This window comes from Syngnathus typhle, linkage group LG3 (genome assembly GCF_033458585.1).
Source record: "Syngnathus typhle isolate RoL2023-S1 ecotype Sweden linkage group LG3, RoL_Styp_1.0, whole genome shotgun sequence".
NCBI classification, from domain to species: domain Eukaryota; kingdom Metazoa; phylum Chordata; class Actinopteri; order Syngnathiformes; family Syngnathidae; genus Syngnathus; species Syngnathus typhle.
Window position 1 is genome coordinate 19823315 of NC_083740.1, and position 25851 is coordinate 19849165.

The 25851-nt window shown below is 41.8% G+C and overlaps 1 protein-coding gene across 1 annotated transcript in view; it reads left to right on the forward strand.

Moving 5' to 3' along the window:
* sorcs3a (sortilin related VPS10 domain containing receptor 3a) overlaps window positions 1–25851 on the forward strand; it is a 448560-nt gene that overhangs the window by 380194 nt on the left and 42515 nt on the right. Inside the window, exons 10-17 of the mRNA XM_061274950.1 lie at window positions 832–978; window positions 6321–6423; window positions 9129–9205; window positions 14820–14911; window positions 17499–17606; window positions 18620–18737; window positions 18811–18944; window positions 23630–23743. Of these exons, the coding sequence (XP_061130934.1) occupies window positions 832–978; window positions 6321–6423; window positions 9129–9205; window positions 14820–14911; window positions 17499–17606; window positions 18620–18737; window positions 18811–18944; window positions 23630–23743 (893 nt within the window). The remainder of the gene's footprint in view (window positions 1–831; window positions 979–6320; window positions 6424–9128; window positions 9206–14819; window positions 14912–17498; window positions 17607–18619; window positions 18738–18810; window positions 18945–23629; window positions 23744–25851) is intronic.

Here is a 25851-nt window from a genome sequence, read left to right on the forward strand (position 1 = left end):
CTTAAATAGGGCTGCATTGTCTGCCGGGAATATAGTTTAAATATTCTTCCTACAGTGACTAACACGTGGGGTCAGACAAGAAAGCGAAGACCCTCATTACGCACATTCATCCTGCATGTCGTGCATTTCTGACTATGTAAAATATGGCGCCTATTAGTGGCATTTACACAATTGTACCTCACAAGAGAGTTAAAAACTGAACTGAAGTGAAACCCCCCACTTTTAACCTTTTGGAGAGACTGTCTTCTCATTTTTCGATCATGCGTAGGATCTGTTGAAGGTTATGTCTTGCCTGAGATTAACAACAAGCAACGTGTCTTAAGAATAAATGTGATGTGTGTATGTTCATGTGTAGGCCTATCTGTTTCTGAGGACAGTGTCTCCTCACTTATTAATGGATATGATGTTTTGTGTCACCCAAATCACAAAGACATTAATGATAACAACACAGAATAAGAAATATTGTTAGGTGACTGGCTGTTTTGCTTGTCAAGTACTGAAGCAAAAGCAAAAGATAAGTCATTCATTTGAATTTAACTGTGCAAGTTTGTGCAGAATGTTGCTTCCATGCCAAACATATGCTACCAAAGTATTCTGAAGCATTTTGCCTATAGTGCAGTTTTTGTTACTTACTAGATCACTCTGATGTTAAATTACATTACGGCGGATCACACATCAGCTGAGACGATCCAATATGGCCGATCAGAGTAGAACGTCTTGTGACATTAAACTCATTAACTCATTTGACTAGAATGAAGACTTTGCAAGAGTATTACAAATTATTATTAGTATTACAAAGTATTAAGTGTGTTAATTATGTGTCGCCATCAGGTAGCCGGCATTCGAGGCATGTTGATTGCCAACAAACGGCAAGGCAACCAAGTAAAGACCTTCATCACCTACAACAAAGGAAGAGATTGGAGGCTCCTACAAGCCCCAGCAACTGACCTGGATGGAAATGAAATTCACTGCATTTTGGTACGATGCAGTGACCCCAATGATTGTGTTTAAAACTAGATGTAAAACACGCAAAATGCATAATACCACCAACACAAAGTTCTTTTTTTTTTCATTAAATCTCAAAATTTGTGTGAATCAAAGAATAAAGTACCTTATTTTAGTGCATCTCTGGATAGAGAATGAGAGATTGATTTATCGTTATCACTATGTATTGTATCAGTCAAAAAACATGCTGTACACGATTGAGTAGAAATCAATTTATAATTTTAGAACTCAGATGAGAAACTGGGTAGTCACCGGAACTGGTATTTTGCTTACACGGTAACTCTGAGCGCTAGTACTTTTAACAGTTACAGACCAAATTCAGGGGAAAATTGCAGTTTAGGTGAAAACCTGTTCCTACTAAGTAATCCAGGTTTCTGCAAAGCTAGACAGCTAGACAATGTATCCACGACATTTTCTTTATTTATACTTCATTGCTATCTTACCATGCAGTTACAGTAGCCATTAAAGCAGGGGTGTCCAAACTTTTTGCAAGGAGGGCCAAATTTGATAAAGTGAAGGGGTTCCGGGGACCAATAGTTTTTTCGGACGTTTCTTAACTACAAACATTCCATGCAAATGCACACTGTTATAAAACAAATTTCACTGTCCCAATTGTCTTTATTTTTCAAGTGACAAAATAACCAAATATGAGCCACTCAGGCAGATGTGAACAACTCTAAAAACACAAATTCTGCCTTTCATTCATATCTGAAGAGTCAGATAACATTAAACAAACTGTATGAAATACCTTAAATTTACATGAGTTTAAAATTGTTTTTGCCACATGAACATTTTAAACAGGAGATATAACTAACGTGGAGGAGTAGCGACTCTACTTCGAGTCTCTCACGGATGACCGAACTTCTCACCTTCGTGAGTCGTCACCTTATCGTGGTGGAGGGGTTTGCGTGTCCCTATGATCCTAGGAGCCATGTTGTCTGGGGCTTCATGCCCCTGGTAGGGTCACCCATGGCAAACTGGTCCTAGGTGAGCGGCCAGACAAAGCACGGCTCACACGAGCCCCTTATGACGAACAAAATAAACGGATCTCATTTTCCCTCGCCCGGACGCGGGTCACCGGGGCCCCCTCTGGAGCCAGGCCTGGAGGCGGGGCTCGAAGGCGAGCGTCTGGTGGCCGGGCTTTCGCCCATGGGGCCCGGCCGGGCACAGCCCGAAAAGGAAACGTGGGTCCCCCTTCCCATGGGCTCACCACCTGCGGGAGGGGGCAGTGCGAGCTGGGCGGCGGCCAAAAGCAGGGACCTTGGCGGTCTGATCCCCGGCTGCAGAAGCTGGCTCCTGGGACATGGAATGTCACCTCTGGCTGGAAAGGTACCTGAGCTGGTGCGCATGGCAGAGAAGTTCCGACTAGATATAGTTGGACTTGCCTCCACGCACAGTTTGGGTTCCGGTACAAGCCCTCTCGAGAGGGGCTGGACTCTCTTCCACTCTGGAGTTGCCCACGGTGAGAGGCGTCGAGCAGGTGTGGGTATACTTATTGCCCCCCCGGCTGGGTGCCTGCACATTGGGGTTCACCCCCGTGAACAAGAGAGTAGCCTCCCTCCGCCTTCGGGTGGGGGGACAGGTCCTGACTGTTGTTCGTGTCTATGCACCAAACGGCAGCTCAGAGTACCCACCCTTCTTGGAGTCCCTGGAGGAAGTGCTGGAGAGCGCTCCTTCTGGGGACTCCATTGTTCTACTGGGTGACTTCACCGCTCACGTGGGCAATGACAGTGAGACCTGGAAGGGCGTGATTGGGAGAAACGGCGGAGTGGACCAGCTCTTCACCCTCAGCAGGATCCTCGTGGGTGCATGGGAGTTCGCCCAACCAGTTCACATGTGTTTTGTGGACTTGGAGAAGGCGTTCGACCGTGTCCCTCGGGAGGTTCTGTGGGGGGTGCTTCGGGAGTACGGGGTACCGAGCCAACTGATAAGGGCGGTTCGGTCCCTGTATCACCGATGCCAGAGTTTGGTCCGCATTTCCGGCAGTAAGTCGGATTCGTTCCCAGTGAGGGTTGGACTCCGCCAAGGCTGCCCTTTGTCACCGATTCTGTTCATAAGTTTTATGGACAGAATTTCTAGGCGCAGCCGAGGCGTTGAGGGTGTCCGGTTTGGGGACCTCAGCATCGCGTCTCTGCTTTTTGCAGACGACGTGGTGCTGTTGGCTTCTTCAGGTCGTGATCTCCAGCTCTCACTGGAGCGGTTCGCAACCGAGTGTGAAGCGGTCGGGATGAGGGTCAGCACCTCCAAATCCGAGTCCTTGGTCCTCGATCGGAAAAGGGTGAATTGCCCTCTCCGGATTGGGGATGAGATCCTGCCCCAATTTGAGGAGTTTAAGTATCTTGGGGTCTTGTTCACGAGTGAGGGGAGGATGGAGCGCGAGATCGACAGGCGGATCGGTGCAGCGTCGGCAGTAATGCGGACTCTGTACCGGTCCATCGTGGTAAAGAGAGAGCTGAGCCAAAAGGCAAAGCTCTCAATTTACCGGTCGATTTACGCTCCTACCCTCACCTATGGTCACGAGTTTATGGGTCGTGACCGAAAGAACGAGATCCCGGATACAAGCGGCCGAAATGAGTTTTCTCCGCAGGATGTCCGGGCTCTCCCTTAGAGATAGGGTGAGAAGTTTGGTCATCCGGTAGAGATTCGGAGTAGAGTCGCTACTCCTCCACGTTGAGAGTAGCCAGATGAGGTGGCTCGGGGATCTCATCAGGATGCCTCCTGGACGCTTCCCTGGGGAGGTGTTCCGGGCATGTCCGGTAGGGGACCCCGGGGACGACCCAGGACGCGCTGGAGAGACTGTCTCTCAGCTGGCATGGGAACGCCTTGGGATCCCCCGGGATGAGCTAGATGAAGTGGCTGGGGAGAGGGAAGTCTGGGAGTCCCTCCTGAAGCTGCTGCCCCCGCGACCCGACCCCGGATAAGCGGAAGAAGATGGATGGATGGATATAAGTAATGCAAAGTTGTCTGTTATTATTAAAACTTAAAATAAGTTAATTTTGCTCTTGTCATTTACAATATCTTTCAGGAAGTAATACTTTGTGTCACGTCTACAGTTTCATAACGTCAACAGTACCATCGCCACTTCGAATTATTTAATATTAAGTAATATTTACTTTTGATTTACTTTTTACTCACAGCCCCGCATGAAGAATCGCTGTTGTAATGCCAGTTCAGCTTGGAGCTGCTTCACTTTATCAGCTTGGTCACTCCCTGTTAGCTTGTCGTATGTGTTAGCATGTTTAGTCTAATATATTAGAGTCTAATGATTAGACTATAGTGTCTCTTTAGGTTGAAATCCTTAAACAAGACAACTGTCTCTTTACAAACTAGACAAACACAATTGCCTTGATTTTCAGTGAAGAAGTATTGTAATTCTGAAATCTGACCGGGGGCCAGATTTGGCCCGCGGGCCGGACTTTGGACATGCCTGCATTAAAGGGAATTTGCTCTATGCTCATGTTAGCTAGCAAAAAGGATGACGAACGGGGCAGGACGACCAAGTGCGACATGAACACAGTTTAATGGATAATGAAGGGAAAGGGGAAAGGGAGGACTGGAGCGTCGACAGGAGTGAGTGTGCCCAGGAAGCAGCAGTCATTGGTGAGCGGGCAAAGGGCTTCACTGAACCAGACAGGTCCCCGGCTAGTGGTGATCGATAGCAGGCAGGAAGGTCATACCTCATGGAAAGCAAAGCAGAGCTAGCAAACAGGCATACAGAGTAGACAGGATTGTGGTCAGAAAAAAGGGACAGGTCAAGGCAGGCAGTGTTCAGGAATGGTCAGTCAGTCTGACAGACAAGCAAGATCGGCAACAGGCACCAAGCGCAGGGAACAGCACGGGACAAACTGACAAAGTGTGACTGGAGAAGTACGCTTAAGGTGGCGTCTTGATGAGTGGGTGATGAACAACAGGTGTGGGCAATGAGTGCAGGTCTGGAGGGGTAGGAGCAGAGAAACAGAGCTGTCCAGGGTGCTGACAAGGCAGACACATGCCAGTAATCATGTAGATTAAAGTAAATTATTTTAACCTGAAGGCGGCTCTGTGGAGCACTGGGTCGCAAGTCCGCCTCACAGTTAGGAGGGTGCGGGTTCGATTCCATCTCCGGCCCTCCCTGTGTGGAGTATGCATGTTCTCCCCGGGCCCGCGTGGGTTTTCTCCGGGCACTCCGGTTTCCTCCCACATCCCAAAAACATGCTTGGTAGGACGATTGAAGACTCCAAATTGTCCCTAGGTATGAGTGCGAGTGCAAATGGTCGTTTGTCTCGGTGTGCCCTGCGATTGGCTGGCAACCGGTTCAGGGTGTCCCCCGCCGACTGCCCGATGACGGCTGGGATAGGCTCCAGCACGCCCGCGACCCCCGTGGGGACTAAGCGGTTCAGAAAATGGATAGATGGATGGATTTTAACCTGAAATTAACATTTACGAATCAGGCAGGCAGGCATCGTCCGTCGTCATAGACATCAATCCACATAGCATTTCATTTGATGGTCGTTTTATGAGAGTTATTATCTTTTCACGGTCTGTTTTAGCTGTTTTGTCTGTTTTGTTGCACTTCCATGAAGCTACTGAGTACCAAGAAAAGCACAACATAAACTAATGAATTATTATTATCCATCCATCCATCCATCCATCCATCCATCCATCCATCCATCCATCCATCCATCCATCCATCCATCCATCCATCCATCCATCCATCCATCCATCCATCCATATTATTATCATCATCATCATCATTATTATTATTATCATTATCATAAAGCTCCAAATATAAATTGGCTTGCATCATAGCTGTATGCTAATGTTTGTAATAATCTAATCCACGTCAAAACCGCTTAAGAATTTAAAGAGTTGTAATAAACGCAGCAAAATGCAAACACTGTCTATTGAATCGTATCTATGGCTTCGGCAACTTGCTCCCAAGAAGAAGCATGCAAACTAACCCATGCAGCGATTGCTGCGAAGACTATTTAACACAATTTTCCAGCATGTGCAATAACCGACCCAAATTCTACAGTTGGCCACAATGCAATTTGAGTCCCTAGTTAAGGTAAGCCATTTGGAACAAAATAAAACACAAAAATAAACAAATCAATTCCCTGGTGGCAATGCTGTTTAATACATTCTCAAGTAAATTAATATTTGGCTTTGAACAAACGTTTGGAACAATCTATGGTCCAAAAATGTGCTACATACAGTAAGTTCTGAAATCAATTGGGAAATTTGCATTTATTTTCCAGGAAATACGTAGTCCGCCCCACATATTTATATAATTGTATACATATATATTGTGATCCTGTTTTGGTCTTATTTTCTAGCCTTCCTGTTCACTTCATCTTCAACTACAAACTTCAGACAACCCCTACTTGTCAGGCGCAATTTCCACGAAGAGCTCAGCACCGGGGGTTATTGTTGCCACAGGTAGGACAAATTTTGAAATGTACTATCCATTGTCAAATAATAATTCAAATGATTTGATTTACAGTATGTGTCAAGACAAAATTATAAAAGCAAGCATCTCCCTCTCAGAGAGAAAGTGCATTGAACATAAGCAGATATTGAGGATATCCATTTTCCTGGAGAGAAGTAAAAATAAAGAATAGGTCTTTAAAAACAGTATAGAATCCCAAGGTAAATTAAGGTGCCTTAATCTGCAAACGGTACCAGCATTTTTCCCATTTTCTCTTCAAATTCTATTATTAGACCAATGTGTTTTTATCTTAAAGTAATTTAAGGTAACACTGAGATACTTTTACTTGAATTTGAGTGACAAAAATCTGTTTTTATAATTATATTTGATGAGTTTCCATTTAATTGTGGCTCTGATCAAGCATTACTTAAAGTTTAAGGTTATACATCATATTTAGAAGAAAGAAAATCACCATTGCTGTGTTTGTACACTATGTCAATTGTTTCATTATTAGGCAGAAGGACGTAGCTAATCTGTAATGATTTTGGAATGATATGGCCAAGGTTAGAATAATAAACAATGCCCCCCACCAAAAATAAATACTAGTGCTACTACTACTACTACTACTACTGCTACTACTATTACTACTACTACTACTACTACTGCTACTACTACTACTACTACTACTACTAATAATAATAATAATAAGGGGCAGCTCGATGGCGCACTGGTTAGCACGTCCGCCTCACAGTTAGGAGGGCGCTGATTCTACCTCCGACCCTCCCTGTGTGGAGTATGCATGTTCTCCCCGTGCCTGTGTGGGTTTTCTCCGGGCACTCCGGTTTCCTCCCACATCCTAAAAACATTCTTGGTAGGCCAATTGAGCACTCCAAATTGCCCCTAGGTGTGAGTGCGAGTGCGGATGGTTGTTCGTCTCCGTGTGCCCTGTGATCGGCTGGCAACCGGTTCAAGGTGTCCCCCGCCTACTGCCCGATGACTGCTGGGATAGGCTCCAGCGACCCCCATGGGGACAAGCGTTATAGAAGATGGATGGATGGATACTAATAAGTAAACAGTAAAATATAAACTACATTTTGGAGTGACGTTACTGTCATGGTGTCCTTAGGCAACCCAAGCTTAAGTGTCTCTTCTTGCATGCCTGTATGTGCGTGATCTAATTCTTTGTATGCCGTGCAACACAAAATATACAAAAAGTTGCAGGTTGATTTTTTCCTTATGGGATTGTAATATGCATGATAAAAAAACAATTAAATTATACAATATATAATATACTGGTGACCAACTTTTTTCTTTTCCGCTTTATCGGTGTGGTTTACTTGGCTTGCTGCACCTCTTAAGACATCATCTAGTGCAAAGATCGTATTATGTTGTCTAAATGCTTCAAGCATCCATAGGGGAGAACTTGCGGTCTTCTATTATTTACATGGACTGAAAAACAGTTACAGCTCTGAGAGTGGAGCATGAGAAGCATTATAATCCCATAGATGGTGGGATTGAAAGCTCACCTTAAAAAATCAGTTAAACATAACTCAAATATGTTTACGTTATAGACCAGATTGATCATTTTATTCATTCATTCGTTCTTTATTTGATTGCCTCTTTATGGCGAGTTAGCCTTATTTTTATTTTTAGGGTTGTGGTTATTTTGAGGGCCGCATGTGGCTAACTGCCTGATTGTCAAAGGTTCTAGGTTTAAATCTAGACTTTGACCTTTCTGCGTGAAGTACTGTATGTATGTTCTCCGCATGAGTTTTGTCTGAGTACTTCACTAAGATTGAATGGTTTTCTGTCTATATATGTCCCATGATTGACTGAAGGAGTGTCCAGAATCTAAATAGCGTTAGTAGTCGAAAATGGTTTGATGGATGACTTTTTTTTCCCCGTGTTGCACTGTGCATGAACGAAAGCAAAGTGAACAATAATTAGCTAATGACTGCTGCTCGTGCTGGTTGTCGTCAAACTAGCAAGAGAAGCTTCCAAATGAATAGCGATTATGAAAGTACATGCATGGCTTTGCTCCAATATCTATTTTAATATTTTAACTATCTGAGTGAGAGAAGAATAGCTTGCCAAGTTTTCATCTGGTTTTTTTCTTTTTCCTTTATTTCTCTTTTTTCTTGACATGATTAGTGGCTACCCTCAGAAGCTTTGATACATTTATCCACCCCAGGCACAGAATGGCAGTAAAATACAGGGATGCCTACTTTCAGCATACTCCTGGAAGCCAGCCTTTCTGAAGGAAGTGTTGCTGTACTCTTGCTTTTATGAGTTGTAATGAGGGATGAGTGAATGTCTGTTGTATATGTTAGTTAGTTAGTTTATTGTTTAGCACATATTATTATATCAATAACTGTGCAAGAAGGGAGACGAAGCCAAGGGCTTGTAAAGAGCTCCACTCCTTCTAACCCCCAATTCCAACCCTAAATGCTGAGTGACAAGCAGGGAGGCAATGGGTCCCATTTTTACAGTCTTTGATATGACCCGGCCGAGGTTTGAACCCACAACCTTCCAGTCTCAGGGCGGACACTCTAACCACTAGGCCAATGAGCTGGTAATGCTTTTGTTGCAACTTTATTTTTAGTTTAAAAAATGAAAAGGACAAAAAAATAATTTTATGGTATTTCTTAATCCCAAGTGTGGAATTGTATGTTGTCTATCAGATGTTTTGTTCTGTCACACATTCTGTTAACTACAGGGAATATTGGAGCTGAGCTGTCCTACAACAATGTTGGCATGTATATATCATCTGATGCTGGAAATAGCTGGAGACAGGTGAGAGCTTCATAAAATAGTTCAGGATTTATCATACCAAGCAGAACTTTTTTTGTAATAATCTCACATAACTACCGTATTTTTCGCACCATAAGGCGCACTGGATTATAAAATGCACCCTCATTGAATTTTTTATTTTAGAAATGATTTCATATATAGGGCACACTGGATTAAAAGGTGCATAAAATAGAACCTATACTGCAACAAACTGAGGTTGACTCGGGCTGCGGTATGCATCCACTCGCCAATAACCAATGAGCTCTCTATAAACAATCGCATTTCTCAGACTATCTCCTATAAAAGTGATTGGAACTGACTAAAGTTCGATCTAACACATCGGTACTGCTTACCGTATTTTTCGGACTAAAAGTTGCTCAGGAATATAGGTTGCATTAGCCATAAAATGCACAATAACGTGAAAAGAAAACATATATAAGTCGCTCCGGAGTATAAATCGCATTTTGGGGGAAATTTATTCGACAAAATGATGGTTGGTTGTCTCTGTGTGCCCTGCGATTGGCTGGCAACCGGTTCAGGGTGTCCCCCGCCTACTGCCTGATGACGGCTGGGATAGGCTCCAGCACGCCCGCGACCCCCGTGGGGACTAAGCGGTACAGAAAATGGATGGATGGAAAATCCAACACCAAGAACAGACATGAACGAGCAACAACAGGCTAAACCAGGGGTGGGCAAACTACGGCCCGCGGGCCACATCCGGCCCACGGGACCGTTTAATCCGGCCCGCCAACCCTGAACAAATTGTATTATTAAACTTTTTTTTTTTTTGTCATTTTGCCTGCAATGACTGCGTTTTCCCAGTAGATGGCGAAGCGCTCGCCTGCGCATTTACTACCGGAAGCCGTGTCAGAAAGCTCGGTGCACACTCACAAGTGCGTGTACGTACTCAGTAGTACGGACTTGGCGCACTCTCGCTCTATTCGTATCAGTCCCGAATTTAGAGCGTGGGCTTTGACGACAGCATTCTTATAATTCGCGCGCTGAGCTTTCAGATGCAGTTTTGCGCTAAAGCCACCCACAAACCTTCCCCTGGAATCCTTCCATTAAAATGAGTGGCCCGAAAAAAAGAAGTGAGTGCCGAGTGTTTAAAAAAGAGTGGCCGATTTGGCTCGACGTACGCGACGTGACGTTCAGCCACATCAACATCAACCCGTCACAGATCAAGGTAAACGGACCAACACCTCGGATCTCGCCTAAGAATTGCCACAACAAATTTTACTCCAGACTATGACGCACTAGCAAAAAAGGGACACCAACAACACTGTTCCCACTGAAAATGAACGGGAGGCTCTCAAGTTTATTGTAAAAAAATGCATTTTGAATATGATTTGTACACATAGCAGGGATTGAAACTAGCGACCATTCTCATTTTCAAACAATGCAGGATGCTCAAGGACATTGATGCACCACCTATTTGCGACTAATCTTAACCTGTAAAGTTCTTAAGGCTTACTTTAAGCAAGTGTTTCCCGTTTCCTCACCTCTGTTACCAGGTGTTTGCGAGTTAAAACTCTGCTCTGATTTTCAGATACCCCTCACCGTGTTGCTGTTTTGATTAGTTTATTTGGATGTATGCTTTCACCGATTCTTCAAGATGATATATTTGGTCAGAATGTTTGCCGTTTGATGTGATCTCATGAGATAAACATCTTTCATTAATCTGACCTGCAGGCATTGAAGTGATGGAGATTGTTATTCATAATAACAGTGTCGTATTTTATGAGAATCACTGATAGCAGTTTTTTAGTGAATTATTTTTTTTTAATGCTGTTAATAAATGCATTTGTTTTCAAAAAACTTGTTTGGAATATCCATGCTTTACTACCTACTAAAGGCCAAGATCTTTTATGCAATGACCTTTACAGGTCGCTTATATGACTTCACACAACGCCTACGTCCATCTGCTCCTGGTCCGGCCCTCCGGTCCAAATTTAGAACCTAGTTCGGCCCGCGAGTCAAAAAGTTTGCCCACCCCTGGGCTAAACGATAGGTATGATAACGTGACAGAAACACAAACGAAGAACTGAGAACGGGCCTAACGTAACATTCAGAGTTGTTCAAATAACTATTACATAAATAACACGTTTATAAAACCATCTGTGTCACAATTCATTAAATCCATCGATCGTCCTTTATGTCAACAATGCCGGGTGCTCGCCGCTGACGGCAGTTGCACTTCAAAATGTTCCACAAGCCCATATAACGATAGATAAATTATATATCAAAACTATTACCGTTTTTTCCGTGTATAGTGCGCCCCCATGTATAATACGCACCCTAAAAATGGCATGCTGATGCTGGAAAAAAGCCTGTACCCATGTATAATACGCACCCGATTTTTATGAATTTTTAAAATTATTTATTTATTTATTTATTTTTTAAGTCCCAATGATCGTCACACACGCAGGGAGGCAATGGGTCCCATTTTTATAGTCTTTGGTATGGTCTTAACTAGGCTGGATGTAATTTTTTTTGTTGGCGTTGATTTCTCCGACTGCCCGTAAACGCACCACCGCGCTCCGTGCGCGCACGGGAAAGAGGCGGCTCTGTATGGGAGAGACGTTGAAGAGGAATAAAAACACCCTTGGAAACCAAAACATGCCCCTCGTCGTGACTCGGAGCCGCAACAAATGTTTCGGATTTGTGTAGGGTACATTGTGACAGACAGCAAACGAGCAGGTGATCGAGCAAGCGTCTGATACGAGAGCATTGCGGTCGCATGGAGCGTGTTTGAAGTGAACAGCAGAGAAGAAAGGAACAAGGCAAAGTGTTGTGAAATAAAATGCACAGAACGGATGCGCAAGACACGTCAGCTATATAAAGAGCGAGAGTTGTTTTCTTCCTATTAGTTTCAATTCACAGTTTAATTAGCAGTTTCAATCAGCAAATAACAAAATGCGTATTACAGGTAATATTTTATTTCACAACACTTTGCCTTGTTCATTTGGTCTCTGCTGTTCATCCTAAAACACAAAGGCGCTCTTTAAGCAATGCGACAGTGAGCGCCCGGCGCGCTGCGGTTGCGCGACCGCACCAAATTAAGCTCCCTGCGCAGTGCGCACTGAGGTCCACTTAAATTTTAGAAAGTACATCAGGACTTTAAAAATATCTTCTAAATGTCAGCGACGGCTCTGTCACAATAATGCGACCAGCGTGGTGCAGTTGGGCGGTCGGCGGCGCGCTACGGTTGAGCGTTCTCTCTCGCGCTCTCGCTCGCTCTCGCACACACACGCAAACCGGATATCATACGGAGGCCGCCATTACAGATGCGCAAGACACGTCAGCTATATAAAGAGCGAGAGTTCAGTTCTCTACCTAAATCCGTATTACAGGTAATATTTTATTTCACAACACTTCGCCTTGTTCCTTTCGTCTCTGCTGTTCACTTCAAACACGCTCCATACGAGCGCAATGCTCTCGTATCAGACAAGGCTTGCTCCATCACCTGCTCGTTTGCTGTCTGTCACAATGTACCCTACACAAATCCGAAACATTTGTTGCGGCTCCGAGTCACGACGAGGGGCAAGTTTTGGTTTCCAAGGGTGTTTTTATTCCTCTTCAACGTCTCTCCCATACAGAGCCGCCTCTTTCCCGTGCGCGCACGGAGCGCGGTGGTGCGTTTATGGGCAGTCGGAGAAATCAACGGCAACAAAAAAAATTACATCCAGCCTAGTTAAGACCATACCAAAGACTATAAAAATGGGACCCATTGCCTCCCTGCGTGTGTGACGATCATTGGGACTTAAAAAAAAAAAAAAAAAATTAAAAAAAAAAAATAAAAATTTTTTGTACCCATGTATAGTAATGCGCACCCCAGATTTTAGGACAATAAATTAGTTAAATTTTGCGCACTATACACGGAAAAAAACGGTATATAAGCAATAATATTACCAAACCATCTGTGTCATTCTAAATCGTTAAATCCATTGATCTAATTCCTCGTCGTTTGTCAACAACACCGCGCGTGCGTCCTGACGTCAGCCTTGTCGTTATTCCACAGATCTAGTATATAACTATATTATAGCGTTAACAAAGTACAAGGAAAGATGCGGGTTAGGTAAAGGGCTCTTTATTTAACAAAACAAGAGTTCAACTAGCCAACAACTACTGAACTGTAACGATAAAAACATATAGACGTTGCTACACGAAATGAAATATATCAAATAACTATAACATAAATAGTTCACCGCCACACGGCCCCAAGCACCGACGTCGACTTCCAGGCGTGTGGTGGGTTGGACTTCCATCCCCGGAGGTGGCACTTCCAGCCACGGAGGTGGAAGAGAGCTCCATAGAATAGGACCAGGCGTGCGTAAAAGCCATGTCCGAGCCCCATTCACCGTCCCCGGACAGCCACCCGGCCGCGCGCCGGCCCCCGACTTTCATCCACAGAGGTGAAAGAGAGCTCCGTAGAGTAGGACCGGGCGTGCGTAAAAGCCATGTCCGAGCCCCATCCACCGTGCCCGGACAGTGGATGGGCGTACGTAAAAGCCATAATAGTTCAAACCTTCTGTGTCACTCCAAACCAGTAAGTCCTTCAAACTCTTCGTCCTCCGTGTCACTTACAAACAAAGTCGCTAATGATGCTGGTAGCACTTGGGGCCCTTCGTCATCTTCGTCATCCCGTGATCGAATATTTGTCCTTTATGTAAACAACCGCCACGCCCCTGACGTCATTTGAAATTCAATTTACAGTAATCCCTTGCTACATCGCGGTTCGTTTATCGCGGTTTCACTTTTTTTTTATTTTGAACATTTATGAAAAAAATCACATATAAGTCACTCCTCAGTATAAGTCGCCGCCCCCAACCAAAGTATGAAAAAAAACGTGACTTATAGTCCGAAAAATACGGTACTTATGTTTCCGTTCCACATCGATCTGTAAATTTACTCGAAACATTAACGGAGCAGCCTATTTTGAAATGAAATAGCCTCGTCCGTATAGCAGCTACGTATCATTACAGCATTAGCCACCCGCAAACTCCCATGAGCCTCAGCTCGCAAACTTCCATGAGCCTCAGCAAAGTGTCATGGCGGGCCGCTGTAAACAATCACGTTTCTCAAATTCTCCCATAAAAGTGATCGGAACAGACTAAAGACTGATTTAACACATTGGTACTGCTTGTTTATGATTCCGTTGGATATTGATCTGTAAACATACTCAAAAACATTAACGGAACAGCCTATTTTGAAATGAAATAGCCTCGCGGCTACAACAGCTATTCAGTGATGCCCCTTGACCATGGCTGCAGTAATGCTGGGAAGCGGAGTGAATCGTACTGAATCGTTTTGGCAGAACGCTGTGTACAACCAGTTTGGATCTATAAATTCATCAATTGATCCATATATAAGGTGTTCTGCATTATAAGGCGCACTGTGTTTTTTTGAGTAAATTGTAAGTTTTTAAGTGCGCCTAATAGTGCGGAAATTACGGTATTTTTACAGAGAGTTTTTCCCCCCTTTATGGTTACCTACAAGTTGCTTAAAGGTAGCAATAAGCGAATAGATGTAGTCCTTAAAGGTAGCTGTCAGTAGGCATTACTTGTTAATTTTCTTTTCATTCTAAGATATTTTATGTGTGATCAACAATGTTCAGATTTTTGAAGAGGAGCACAATGTTTGGTTTCTGGACGAAGGAGGGGCCCTTGTTGCTGTAAAACAACCTTCTGTGCCAACCAGACACCTGTGGTATGTTAATATTTTCTTTCACATTTATACTGCTTTTTATATTGTTTTTTTCTTACTTGCGTTCTTAGCCACACAGTTAGTAATTTGTTTCTTTGTTAGTGGTGTAACAATGCGCTTTTTTGACCGATGCAATGTGAAGCAATTTACTGAATCACAAAGCGATAAATCACTTTTTTAAATGATACGTTAAAAGTAATTTTGAAAATATATTTCTATGTGATGTTTTGACAATGGCCTTTTTGCAAATAAATAAACTAAAAGTAACTAAATTGTTTTTATTATAAAACCAATTCATCATTAATAATTCTGAAATGTAAAAAAACATTGAACAAGACAGTTCTCGCAATCATAAACAAAGTGCAAGCAAGTAGCTATTTCTGTTGCACTTTGTTTATCATTGATTTAGATGTGATGTGATATATTTATATATTATAACTATTATTTATTTTAAAATTTTTAAACTAATTATATATATAATTTTATATAGTATATATATATATATATACATATATAATTATATATATAATTATGTATATATATAATTATATATATAATTATATATATATATATATGTATATATATAATTATATATATATATATATATATATATATATTATATATATAATTAATTTGAAAAATTTAAACTAAAATAATAGTTAGTGTAAAATAATTAGTTTTTGCTAAAACGAGCGCTTCCTAAAGACTAAATTATCCCTAGGTTTAAATATGAGTATGAATGATCGATAAATGCCCCATGCGGAAGGCTGGCAACCAGTCAAGAGTGTATTCTGCCTTTTGGCCAAAGTTAGGTGATATTGGCTCCAGTGGCGTAGCCAGGGATTTTTCCAGTAGGGGCGCGCGCCCACAGGAAAAAAAATCGAACATCACCCACGCCTTTCGCTGATCGCTAAAACAACATCCGGGTCCGGGAGGCAAACGGTGAATGGATAACATCGCGCAAGACCGAAAGAAAATCCCCCTACTTTATTTGAATGCATGTTGTGTTGTGACATCAAGTAGTCGACTTGCTTTTTGAGTGATTCATCAGATCACTTGCCTATGGCCCGGAAATATGTATTTTCTTATTTTTTTCTAATCGCAAGGTGACCCCGACACAGCGGCTGGGGGGGGTTGATGAAGGCAAGCCAAGCGCGAGCGCCTCTTTCGACATTAAGGCGGCGTATATATTTATTTTTTTACCTTCCGGCAGTATTGATGCTGGAAAATTGCGCAAATTACTCAAATTTGTCTGAAGTGAACCAACAAAATGCTACGCTGAACTGAGGCAGAGCCATCACAGCGTCACAGCTCTCCTTCGCCTCCCTTTCTTCTATGGTAATATGGCTGTGCCCAGTACGTCTCCACAAATTGGCTTGATGTTTTTGGATACAGTTTTTCTTGAAAAACAATCTATATTTTTCCTTCTGAGCTACACAGGTGCACTTTAACAATTAACACATTAACCTCCTTGTCATCCAATTGGGAGAGGTGGGTCAGTGTTTCTCCCAAAAAGAAGTAAACCCATTTCAGTTTTCCCAATTTTCATCTAAAATAAGTGTGATGCTTTTTATCCCACAACCAATTTGCTGGCCAGATAAAACAACACAACTACTACCTTTATGCCGGCTGCATATTGCTGTGGCGTATTTGACTAACTTTTTTGGTACTCAGTAAACACTTTCCAACCCAGAATCTCGTAATAAGTGTAAATCTGAGCTATTTGTGCTTTCAGTGTTTTAGCCAAATGAAAGCTCTGAGGGATTTTGTATACTGTGACTGCTTGGTCTCTCTCTATATTTGTGGCCTCAGCAATGTTTCTGCACGTTACACTCAGGTCCTCCAACTTCAGCTCCAGTGTTGGGCTGCTGTCAAAATCAATACAGCTCATTCCCCAAAATGATAAGAGCGCCCCTCATATGGCCTTCCTTCCCTTCAGCAGTTACGCATAAAATAATTCTACTTTTAGTGGATCATGCGCTCTCTATATTTTTTGTGGCGGATCTTTACTTTGGGCGGCTCGGTGGAACACTGGGTAGCACGTCCGCCTCACAGTTAGGAGGGTGCGGGTTCGATTCCACCTCCGGCCCTCCCTGTGTGGAGTTTGCATGTTCTCCCCGGGCCCGCGTGGGTTTTCTCCGGGCACTCCGTTCTCCTCCCACATGCTTGTTAGGCCGATCGAGCACTCCAAATTGTCCCTAGGTGTGAGTGCGAGTGCGTATGGTTGTTTGTCTCTGTGTGCCCTGCGATTGGCTGGCAACCGGTTCAGGGTGTCCCCCGCCTACTGCCCGATGACGGCTGGGATAGGCTCCAGCACGCTCGCGACCCCCGTGGGGACTAAGTGGTACAGAAGATGGATGGATGGATGGATCTTTACTTTGATAAACAGATGGCTATAACACCATTGACTGAAGTGTTCAAGAGTTAATTACAGAAGAGACTGTGAGTTGTGTCTGTTGAGAGGAGCGAGTGATTGTCTCCACCTTAGTTCTCCCTTATGACTAAGCTCTAATAGAGACTGTGATCTGTTTTCCGTGTCATTTCTGTTGCTGGGTTTTTGATGCGAATATGTTTTGACACACATATACAGGGTCAGCTTTGACGAAGGGAGGCAATGGACCCAACACAGCTTTTCCTCTGTGCCTCTGTTCGTGGACGGCGTTTTGGTAGAAGCTGGGGCGGAGAATCAGATTATGACGTAAGTCTAACACATTCCCTAACTGAAATCATTATGTTTCAAATAATTCCTTTTTTCAGCCTGTGTTACAATGTTTAAAGTTAAAAATCTGTTTGCATTAGTGTGGTAATCTGGATTCGTTTTTGCAGAATTTAAAGGCTAAACAGAAACAATAAGGTGCTATGCAATATTTGTAGGCATGCTGACTTTTGGTATTTTGAAGCAATATTTTGAAATGTCAGTTTAAGGATGATTTAGGAAATTTTGTTTCACTTCAAAAAACCTTCAGTGTAATACAGAAAACAGTTACTACAAGTTGCCTTTTGGCTTTCAAAATAAACAAGACTTGATTTGTAGAAAAAAGTTTAACCTTTAATTTCTTAACAGACTGAATATAGAGAATTTAAGTGAGAGCACTCTCAATAATAAAATATATTTATACTATGCTATCTTTGGGAGGGTCACAGGTAAAATCAAATCCCAGCAGAATCTGGGCAAGAGGTGGAGTACACCCTGCGCTGGCCGCCAACCAAGTCACACACAGCAGGGCACACACACAATCGATCACCTCTAAGGACGATTCAGAGTCTTTAATTTAAAAGCATGTTTTTGGAATGTGGGAAGCCAGTGTATTCAAAGTAAACAAACAAGCACAGGAGAACATGCAGATTTTACACTGGGTAGTTTCAAATTCAAACCTCCAACCACAGTGAGCCAGATGTGCTAACAACTTATTCACCATAGACACATTCCCAAGTCCAATTTTCCTCTTTTTTAATTGTTTTTATTAATTCATAATTGGCTGTGGTCGCTTTTCTATCAGTATTCTTATTTTACGTTCACGGGATTAGAGGACAACTTTGTCTTAATTAAAGGAGCCAACTATTATAGAATTATATGAAATATTGCAGATGGTTTTTTTTTGTGTGTAAATACGCTAGCTTTACTCTAATACCTAAAACTGTACGACTTCAATTTGGCCAACTCAATCGTCTGTTTTTAAAGTAGCTATATTTTTATGTATTGCTCTTTAGATTTTTTGGACACTTTAGTCACCGCTCGGAATGGCAACTCATCAAAATAGACTATCGATCGCTCTTCAGTAAGAAATGTACTGAGGAAGATTACCAAACATGGCACTTGCATAATCAGGTAAGGAAAAACCTCCATGTTTCTGTGCATACCATAACAAGATAATGACGTCAAGGTTTGTTTTTCCCTGCAGGGAGAGCCATGTGTTATGGGACAAAAACAGATTTACATGAAACGCAGGCCGGGAAACTACTGCATGCTCGGCAAAGACTACTCAAGAATCCTCTCTGCCGAGTCCTGTATTTGCAGAGCCCATGATTTTGAATGGTGAACTGAACCTTAAATATTAATTTATTATTTTATCACTTACATTATGTCTATCCACACATTCAAAAGCACACAGACATTTAACTAACAGTGAATTTCATTCTTGGACATCGTTACTTTTAAGTTATTACAAAATTTACTATTTGCTTTATTTCACTATACGAGGAGGGGGACAGGGAGTTTGCCTTTCAACAAAAGGGATACACAATTTTGTAATCACTGTAAAGAGATGCTCTCCTTGCAACTTGCATTTTGTAAATTTTTTTAAGTTAAGTAGCTACTGCATCAAATGATGATGTCCTCCTCCTGAAATTAGTATTACCATGTTTATATTTTAAGATTATATTCCTTTTCTTAGGTGCTGTGGCTCATCATTTAAAGAAACTATCTGATTAGTTTTACTTGCAGATTTCTCTGTAGACCTCCTGCGCACATTTTTTTAATTTTCTTTAGTAAATGCTCATCCAACCACCGACTCATGCACAGGTCGATCACACAACAGCCAGTTCTCTCCATAACCCCTCACGACTAAACTTCATGGACATTCCCCTGTCCCCTGGTCTTAATAGCACCCCTAAAACTCTGATCCTATAATTGCCCTGCTGCCCTCCATAGCTGTGACCCAGACAACGAGATGATTTTAAAGTTAAGTCAAGTTTATTTATATAGCCCTAAATCACAAGCACATCTCAAAGGGCTTCACATGTACAAAAATTGGCTATTATTCTCAAACATCCCTTGATCCTAAACTCCCAGGAGGGCAAGGAAAAATTCAAAAAATCCCGACTGGGTTAAAAATGTACGGTGTAATAAAAATAATAAAATAATACATCAAATGAATTCCTGCAATGATTCAGAGGGTTTGTTGCGAGTTGGTGTCATATTTCTGAATGAAATACGTACAATGACATCCAGTTGGATGTCAGTTGCCTCCACTTCAATTAAATTCAGCGATAGTGGTCACGATAAGAAATGCCAGGTACCGAGTCTCCATGGAAAAGAAGGTCACTACATTACTGTACAGTAGAAAAGTATGTATGTATGTATGTACGTATGTATGCACAGTATTTTCTGCACTATAGGCCGCACTGGATTATAAGGGCGCACCTTCATTGAATTTTCTCCTGGCCCCTAAAAAGGTTTTTCATCGACAAATTCTGCACTGTTCAACATCCAACTTTACTGTTACATAACTGTTAACCTCCAAAATTAGTAAAATTTTGCATGGCACCCGCATGCCATCATTAAATTTTGCAACGTATTCTTTGCACAGTCTCAAATGGTTCCTTGTTCCCAATGATATAAGTTTTAAATTGTTTTCAACCAATGCTAATGTCTGACTCCAGTGTCAGAGAGTAAAATTTGATGTTTGTTATTGTTCCAATTAAAAGATGTGAAAGGCATTTGGATGTTAATAATTTCAATTTATATGCAAATGGTTAATGATTTGCCCGTCTTTTTCATAACACCAGAGACATGGGCCTCGCCAGCCTATGTGTGACGTAAATAGTTTTTGTAGTAGTCCAGAAAGCAAACACTGATTGCTTTCTGTAAAAAAATAACATAAAATACATTCGACTTTGGCCCTGTTAACTTCTGGCTTCCTTTGTGTTTATTGTCATCATTGTCATATATATTTTTTTGCTTTCCTCCCAATACAAGCATCTACTCATTTCCCCAGTGGCTTACATTCAAACTACAAAACAAACATCTGTAATTTGATTGAATTACTCAAATTCTAGTTTGATTCGCCTTCATGCAATTAAGTTGGATGGTGGTGTTCATTCATATTGAAAACTAGACAAAGATATTTTATCATTGGATAAAAACTATACTAGACAAGACTTAACACCTCCATTAATAAACAACAACTGTGACTAAATCAGTATGGATTTTGAGGGTAATTAATAAGTAAATGAATTATATTAATTAATAGATGATTTCTTGGCTTTGATGACTGCTCTCCTGGCCAAGTTCTCACGTAAATCATGGTAGAATAACGCCAGGTAGAGAGTTATTGTGCCATTCACCCAAAATAACGCTATGACAGTGGTCCTGCATTGCTTTGCAAAACAAGGAAACTGATGCAACACTGCATCATGTCTCAAACATAATTTGTGTTCAAGAATGGCAGTGTTCATTTGTTTCAAACCTATTTTTACGGCTTTAAATCGGCTGCAATTGTGTAAAAATTACAGACACGGTGGAAAGGTATTCAATGTCCAGACTGATGCACATTATTGCTTTTCTGGGATCTTCATTTAATACACATACCCGTTTGAAGTTAAACTCTTCATCTGTGGAATGTTCCAAACTGATGTTTTATGTGCATTGCTCGATTTGCAAGAGAAAATTTGCACACAAAAAAAAGCAATAATGTGCATCAGTCTGGACATTGAATACCTTGTTTAACAGACTGGTATCCAGTATTTTGCATCCCAATTTGATTAGTGAAAAAAGGCTCTAATTGACTACATAAACGTACAAATGGGCCTGTATTCATAAAGAAAGCATCCTACAAATAATTAGCCTTATGTAATGGAAATATTAAAGGCCGGATTAAAAATTTTTTTTTACCTACAATTGTGAATTGATCCTTGATAAAAGCTTTTTGTAAATTATGTCAGCCCTGAAAGTGCTTCTTATCTAAAAGGTGCCAGGAGTGCAGAGAAGGACTTTAAAGAGGCTTAAGCACACACCAAAACAGCCCAAAGATTTCACAGCTTACTGGATCAAGGAACATATGTCATCATTGTGTGCCAACTGTAGTAATCTTATTTTCATTTTAGTTTTAATCCTAGTTAATATAACACATATTAAATTGGTTTTGTTTTTTGTATTCTACAGCCACAATAAAAAAAAATGTAATTGTCATGATTCGTCCCCGGTCACATCCATGTTGTCATTGTTTTGTCCGTATGTCCGTGGGTCATGTCAGTGTGCTTCTCTCATGTCTTGTCCCCAGTTTTGCTAGGTTGCCATGGTTTCTGTTCGCGTTGCCCCACCCTTCCTGTGTCACCTCAATCAATGTAACCGCGTTCACCTGCCTCGTGTTTCATGTTTTGTATTTAAGTCCTGTCTGCCCCTCGCTCACTGTCGGATCATTGCTTGTTGGTTGTTGCGTGTGTTGTTGTCGTCAGATCCTATTGTTTCCTTGTCTCACATATATAATATATAATCTCAAATATTCAATCAATCCTGGTCAGTCAGTTTAATTATAGTTGTGTTAACGTCATGATGTCTTTTTGTTTCACGTCTTTTTCAGTCAGTCAGTCTTGTTTTGTCAGTGAGTTAGGTTAGTGTACCAAGTATGTATTTTGAGTTCTTCCAATAAACCCTGGTCCAAGCTGCACATGGTTGCCCTGCTCCATTTCCAATTCCTCATCCAAAGCCTGACAGTAATGAGTAGCGGTGTAAATCGCGGGTTTTGTCACGATACGATATATCGATACAAAGAACCACGATACGATATTTGCCGATATCTTAAAGCCTGCTGTGATTCATTCACAATACATCACGATATAGTGCTCTACGATCAATATAGAACAATATCCTGATTTATAACAATTCATACGCAAAATCAACAAGGTATTGCAAACTCTTTATTTAGGAAATTACAAAGTGCTTCCAAACGAATGACTTGAAGCCCAAAGGGGAGCGAATTTCCTCGTCTTCTTGGACACTAGCCATAGCACCAGCCCAGGAGCCGCGTAGTTGTCGGCTCCCCTTTCACGTGCCTGCTCTGCTCACAACCCAACACGCCGCGCACTGCTCCCGGAAAGAGGAAGCAAGCAACAATGAACTGGATTTCAAAATAAAGTCGCGTCTAATGTACGAGGTCAAAAACGGGCGATATAGATTGATGTTTACGTTTAGCATCGATGCCAACAAATCGTAGAGCATTATATCAATTAATTGATGTGTATCGATGAATCGTTACACACCTAGTAATGAGTCAAAGTGTCATTTATTGAGGTTGATATAACTTTGTCAATGTTCTTCCACGTAAAATAGTGACAGAGGTCTGTGATTTTTCTCATAGGTACACTTAAACTTTGAGTGACAGAATGTGGGAAAATAATCCTGGAAATCACACTGTAGGATTTTTAAAGTTTATTCAGTAATTATTGTGAAAACTAATTATTTGGTCATCTACCCTCTGTGAAGTTTTGCTTCCTTTTTGTGGTGGTCGCCATGTTTCACGCTTTATGGAACATTTGCATGCATGGCTGATTTATATCGATTTTACTGTTTCACATTGACCTTATATGGTTAGTTAGGATGGGATCCACACGTGTACATTCTTATATGGAAGTTTGATTTAGGGAATTCAGGATCTTTGTGAATCCATCCTGGTTTGGTTTAATTTCTAAATCAATTACATGATCAGGGTCAATAGGTGAATCCTTGCATTGTTTTGTGACAAGAAAACCGTGTTAAGTAGCCATGGAAGAGACTATACTCCTACTGAGACATAATCTTCTCTAGATGTATGCTCTTACCTAATTCCATATATTGGGGCATATTTGACAATAGTAGTAGCTCAAATCAATACTTAATAATGGTGTGAATCAGTTCAAGAATGTTCATCAATTGCTGCTTAATGGAAAACAGATTACAATCTATCCTTTTGTGTGTGTTGATATTGATTATGTCCCTTGTACACTCTCCACTTTGTCTGACAGTGACTATGGATATGAGCCCCACGGCAATGGGAACTGCAGGCCCTCTTTTTGGTTCAATCACTCTGCAACCTCCAAAAGCTGCAGTCTTGGGCAGAACTATCTCAACAGCACAGGGTGAGAATGGTGTGATTAACCTATCTTCATATTGTGTGCTCTAAGTAGAACCTTGGAAAACTACTGTATTTTCCGGACTACATGCCACTACCTTTTGCACAAGATTTGGTGAATGAGTGTTCCGTCTGTACGACTGGTCTTTGAATGCACCCCGCTTCAATGGCAGAACGCGGATGAATTTAAAGACATCAAATGATAAATATGATAAATGATAAAATAATCCTTTATAAAAATTTAAATTGACTGACGCAAACGTGGGTTCTTCATGTTTTTATTGAAAACAACATAGGGCTGACTCCGTACGACATGGGTTTTTCGCTTTCCAAATAAGGGGTCGTCACTAATTTTTTGTGTTTAGAGAAATGTCTGAGCTATAATGGTGTAATTAATGATTAAAACTTGAAAGTATCTATTCGTTTATATGTTTAATAAAGACAAAGTCATCACAAAACTGTTGTAATTATTTAGATTTTGATCTAAATTAGCCTTGAATAAAGACTAAGCAGTCACGTGAATTAACAGAAAAAATGGACAGCCGGACTCGGACTCATAGTCAAGAGGCCGGACTCGGACTCAGACTCGGTGCAAAAATCCGACCGAGTCCACAGCCCTGCTTCAAACTCTTCGTCCTCCGTGTCACTTAGAAACAAAGCCGCTAATGATGCCGGTAGTACGTGGGGCCCTTTGTCATCTTCGTCATCCCGTGATCAATCTTTGTCCCTTTTGTAAACAACCGCTGCGCCACGCCGTGTTGTGCTGCTGACATCACTTGAAATTCAAATTACAGTAATCCCTTGCTACATCGCTATTTGTTTATCGCGGTTTCACTTTTTTTTTTTGAAAATTTTTGAAAACAAACACATATAAGTCGCTTCTTATTATAAGTCGCCTCCCCACCCAAACTATGAAAGAAAACACGATTTATAGTCTGAAAATTACGGTACTTATACTTAAGTTCTGAAAATGTGTACCAATAACATATTTGACAAAATGTTAATAAACAATATGCTAAACCAGCTCTTTCCTGACAATCCTCTTTGTGTATATTCTCTTAATAATGGTAATTAAATATTAAGACACCTGCGGCTTATATATGTACAAAACAAGATTTTGCCCTAATTTCTGCTGGTGCGGTTTATAATCAGGTCCCGTTTATAGTCCAGAAATTATGGTAAGTAGAACCTTGGAACACGATCCACCAAACAGCACACACCATAAGACCAACATCCATGCTGTTATCGTGTTGCTGTATAAACAGCAGCCATAACTGAATAATAATTAAATGGACATCCAAAAATGTACAATTCAATTTTTTAAAACACCACTTTACTTCCAAAAAACGTAGCATTTTTTAAACCACAGCTAACAATGATCTATGTCATTCAGTGAAGGGATTTGAATAATCACTGTGCAAAGCAAATCAGTACTGATTAAACATTTAGTTGTCCATATAAAGTAGTGACCGTAAACAGTATTTACAAAGTGTGCAGAGGAATGCTAAGTTGAATGTTCAACAGTCTGACGAGAGTAGGGAAAAAACTGTTGCAGAACCTGGTGGACCTGCAGCGGATGCTGCGAAACCTCTTCCCAGAGCATAGCAGGGAGAACAGTCCTTGGTGGGGGTGTGATGGGTCACTGATAATATTACGGGCTCGGGACACGCAGCACTGGGATGACAAGTCCTGAATGGAGGGAAGAGGAGCCCCGATGATCCTCTCTGCTGTCCTCACCACTCTCCTTACGTTCTTCCAATCGGAGGCGCTGCAACCCCCACACCACACCGAGAGACAGCTTGTCAGAATGCTCTCTATGGTGCTTCGGTAGAACGTCCTCATGATGGGTGGGGGCAGGTGGGCTCTCCTCATCCTCCGCAGGAAGTACAAGCGCTTCTGTGCCCTCTTGACCAGTGTCGTGGTGTTCACAGTCCAGGTGAGGTTGTCTGTGATGTGGACCCCCACGAATTTAGTGCTGCTGACCACCTCCACAGCTGAGCTGTTGATGATCAGTGGCTATTGTCTCTGCACCAGCCCACCAACTGCTCCACCTCCTCTCCATAGTCCAGGTCGTCGTTGTCACTGATGAGGCCGACCACAGTTGTGTCGTCTCCA